The following is a 3,377-nucleotide window of genomic DNA, read 5'->3' on the forward strand; positions in this document are numbered from 1 at the left end:
TTTCACTCGCTCCGTCCGAAGTGGGTGAAGGTGAATCCGCAACAAACAGTATGCGCCTGCTTGTGCTTCACGAATTGTGAACTTTACTTTTCTGTCCCGAACCCCTTGCTCGAAGAAGCAATCACTAAGCAGGAGCTGACGTCCAGGTGCCTTTGTTTCTGATCCGACACGCGCTTGTTTGGGATGCGAATGCAAGGAATGCCGAACACCCGTAATCTTACGTTAGAACTTTTAGAACATGTTGAAGAGGAGCAAGTAACAATCTGCGTGTGGGAGAAAGGAGACCTAACCGAGAAGATAACTCAGCCACATGTCTTTCTTGAAGAAATGGACAATTAAACCATTTGGTTCATTACTCATGATTACATTCAGAAACTTCAAAGAAATAAAATTTGGGTCGTGAAATGCGAAGTAGCTAAGAAGCGCTTTGTGGTTCGTTTTGATCTTTGCCGAGAATTGGACCGCTTCAATAACGAATGAAGTTCAAGAGTACCATTGGCACAAACAACAGCTTTCGATTTTCACGTGCGTTGCATCAACAGCTCTAAGTCGCCGGAGTTTCGGCGTCGTGTCTGAAGGGTTCTGCCACGACTCGTCACGCGCACCGCTGGCAATTCGAAGGATTAAGTATGCCTGGAAGACAATGAACGTGTTTATTGAACCCTACATTGCATGGCTTTTTTTTATTCGAAAAATTTGTGCGTGTTCGCCGCAGTAACAACATGTTATTAAAATAGTTTAAAAATTTTTATTCAATTTTTGTATTCGAAAACAAACCAAAAAATACTTTATTTATCATATGTGATACAAGATGCATTGGCGCCTTATGGGTTGTGGAAGCGGTGAAAGCAGTTCTTGGCTTTGTTCAAGCACAGAGCTACTGCACATTTCTCGCAGTTTACAAACGTGAGGGATGCACACCCTGGAAGCTTACAGCGTTGCCTGGTAGCGGTCCATTGAGGCCAGTGACTCAACTGGTCGAGTCGAACATCTTATGGTGGAAGGACTGCTGCAGATGTCTTTCGCTTCTCTGCTTTGAGCTGCCACTGAACTTCAGATGGCCGTCCTCTTTTGGTGACTATGGTGCCAAGTCTGCACAGGCACTCCGAGACTTCCTTCCGAAATTTTGCCAATGGAAATGCGGCATTCCCTTTCTGTCGACGGTAGATAAACCATACATGTACCACTGTCAAGTCTACAAGATGATAAAAAAAAAGTCGGAAGTACGACTTCCTCGAGTGCATGGTAATCTTGTACCTGCCCATCAGACCGTCTAACATGTCCACACCACCTATGTGTTGATTATATTGGAGAACGATATTTGGGCTTTCAAAGTCAATCTCGGTCTTCAGCCTTCGATCATACCTTTGCACGGACTGTTTGGATTCTGAGCCTAGAAACGTCAAAAGCAGGGTTACAGTCTTGTTGTCCATCCACACAACAGCTGTAACGTCAATGCCGTCAATTCGTGCCACGCTTTTCTGCAGTAGTTCCCCTCTCTGCCTTATTGAGTTCTTGCTCTGTTAGGAGTTTGCAGTCCTTTACTCGATTCGTTCGCACGGTTAAGAGACAGAATTCCTTGCTCTGCTAGGTGAACCATAATCTTGGGACATATATAGTAGTTATCGAAATAGAGTTTGTATCTCGCATTTTTAGGAATGTGTCGCATCAGTCTCACAACAACATTCACCGTAGTTCCCCAATCCGGTTCTCCTGCTTTCCTTTTCGAAGGATCGTTTTCTTGCCCAGTGTAAATCTCTATATCATAGGCATAGCCGGAGACACCGCTTAGCACAAAGAACTTATAACCCCCCTTGTGAAGTTTATTAGGCATGTACTGCTTTAGGTAATGGCGAGCTTTCGTCGAGCACATCTGTTCATCTAATGCAAGGCATTCTTCCATTGGCACCGACAGAAACTTTGCCCGTAGTGCTTCAAACACTGGTCTTAACTTGAAGAGCCGATAACCTGTTGTATTGTCTGTCAACATTTCCGCATTGTTACAAAGGTTCAAGTACCTTCTAATTTTTTCGAACTGGTTTACAGACATCACAGACGATATGCTGGTGTTACCGAGGACCAGGTCCCAGTAATCTCTAATGTTCGGGACATGAACGAGCGACGTGAATATGCAAATTCCAACATACTTCTTGACGGCTGCCGAAGTTACCACGACTGGTCTATCAGGGTTTGTCTGAACACTGTACTGGTATGATTGCTTTGCTATAAAATCGATCAGTTCATTGGTGAAAAAGTACTTAAAAAATTGGAATGGTGACTCCATCACCTGTATCGAGGGAGGCAAAGTTGTCGTACCACGAAACGTGGTTTTCTCTGGGGGTAGATTGAAGCACTGTTTTTTCCAATTGACAGCTTGGCCTTTAGACTTGGTGAGTGTTGCTGTTGTAGAAGGTACATCGGGCGTACTATCTTCGCTTTCTTAGTCATCCACGATCCCTTCTGCTTCAAAGTCCGGGACATTTTCATCCTCTTCATCGGAGCTTGCCTCGCTTTCTAAGGGAAACAAAATCCCCTGAATCTCTTCATAAGTCAGATGTGTCGCCATTGACGAGCTGTACACAAAAACACTAAAAAAATATATATATTTTCAAACTGTTTGGAATGCGGCATTTTCGGTTGCTTGGCAATATTTTAGAATAAAAACTTCGGAATTTCTAGGAAATAGAGTCCGCAATATCGTATTGGTATTCTCTAAATCGGAAAATACTGAAATCCATCGTCAAAGCCTCTGAAAACATGTTGTGCACGAAGGCTTCCCGGAGCCCAAATCAAGCTTCAAATGCATAGTGTATCTATCGTATCAGATACACATGTTTGTTTTCAAGCTAAATCTTTCCAGAATCAAATTGCTCAGAGTTACAGCTTGTCAAGACACAAGAAGGTATTAGAAGTCACAGCATAATTTGGAATAAGGTATTTCTTACCTGGCACAGTAATAATCTTTACAATGAAGTTCGTGTTTCCACTCACGTGTTGCTGATGTCAAGAAGCGCTGCACCTGAGCGCCGACCGAGGAAGTGGCTCCATCTAGCGTAGTCGTTTTCAGACAGGCGGCGCGAAACATGCATCGGATGCTATACAGCATGCATTCGCTTTGAATTTAGTCGGATTTCTCTGGGATTGCTTTTTACAGAAGTGTATCATATGATATACACTATGCATTGTAGGGTTAAGCGTCACCTATGTGTCTGACCGAGCTGTATCTCACTAAAAAGCTTATACCAGTTCAAGCTCCGCGGCTCTGATAGGACAGAATGGTTGTTCTCAGCATCCGGCCACGTCAGGAACTCATGCGACGGAGTTGGTGGCTTACTCAAGCACCTCGCCACAGTGCACAACTTTCGTTACCGAGACGA

The 3,377-nt window shown here is 43.9% G+C and overlaps 1 protein-coding gene across 2 annotated transcripts; it reads right to left on the reverse strand.

Annotated features, from left to right (window-relative positions):
- Window positions 1-615: 615 nt before the first annotated feature.
- Window positions 616-3,029, reverse strand: LOC121833437 (piggyBac transposable element-derived protein 4-like). Of its 2 annotated transcripts, none has more exons than XM_042286730.1 (2): window positions 2,992-3,029; window positions 616-2,573 (listed from the first exon to the last, which is right to left on the reverse strand). In XM_042286730.1, the coding sequence occupies exon 2, from the start codon at window positions 2,282-2,284 to the stop codon at window positions 1,505-1,507; it is 780 nt and encodes a 259-aa protein (XP_042142664.1). In that variant the 5' UTR covers window positions 2,285-2,573; window positions 2,992-3,029; the 3' UTR covers window positions 616-1,504. The 2 variants fall into 2 exon arrangements, with proteins under 2 accessions (XP_042142664.1, XP_042142663.1); XM_042286729.1 differs by having other exon boundaries at window positions 2,946-3,013.
- Window positions 3,030-3,377: the final 348 nt, after the last annotated feature.

Source organism: Ixodes scapularis, unplaced genomic scaffold, assembly GCF_016920785.2.
Source record: "Ixodes scapularis isolate PalLabHiFi unplaced genomic scaffold, ASM1692078v2 PGA_scaffold8__174_contigs__length_109621045, whole genome shotgun sequence".
Classification (NCBI taxonomy): Eukaryota; Metazoa; Arthropoda; class Arachnida; order Ixodida; family Ixodidae; genus Ixodes; species Ixodes scapularis.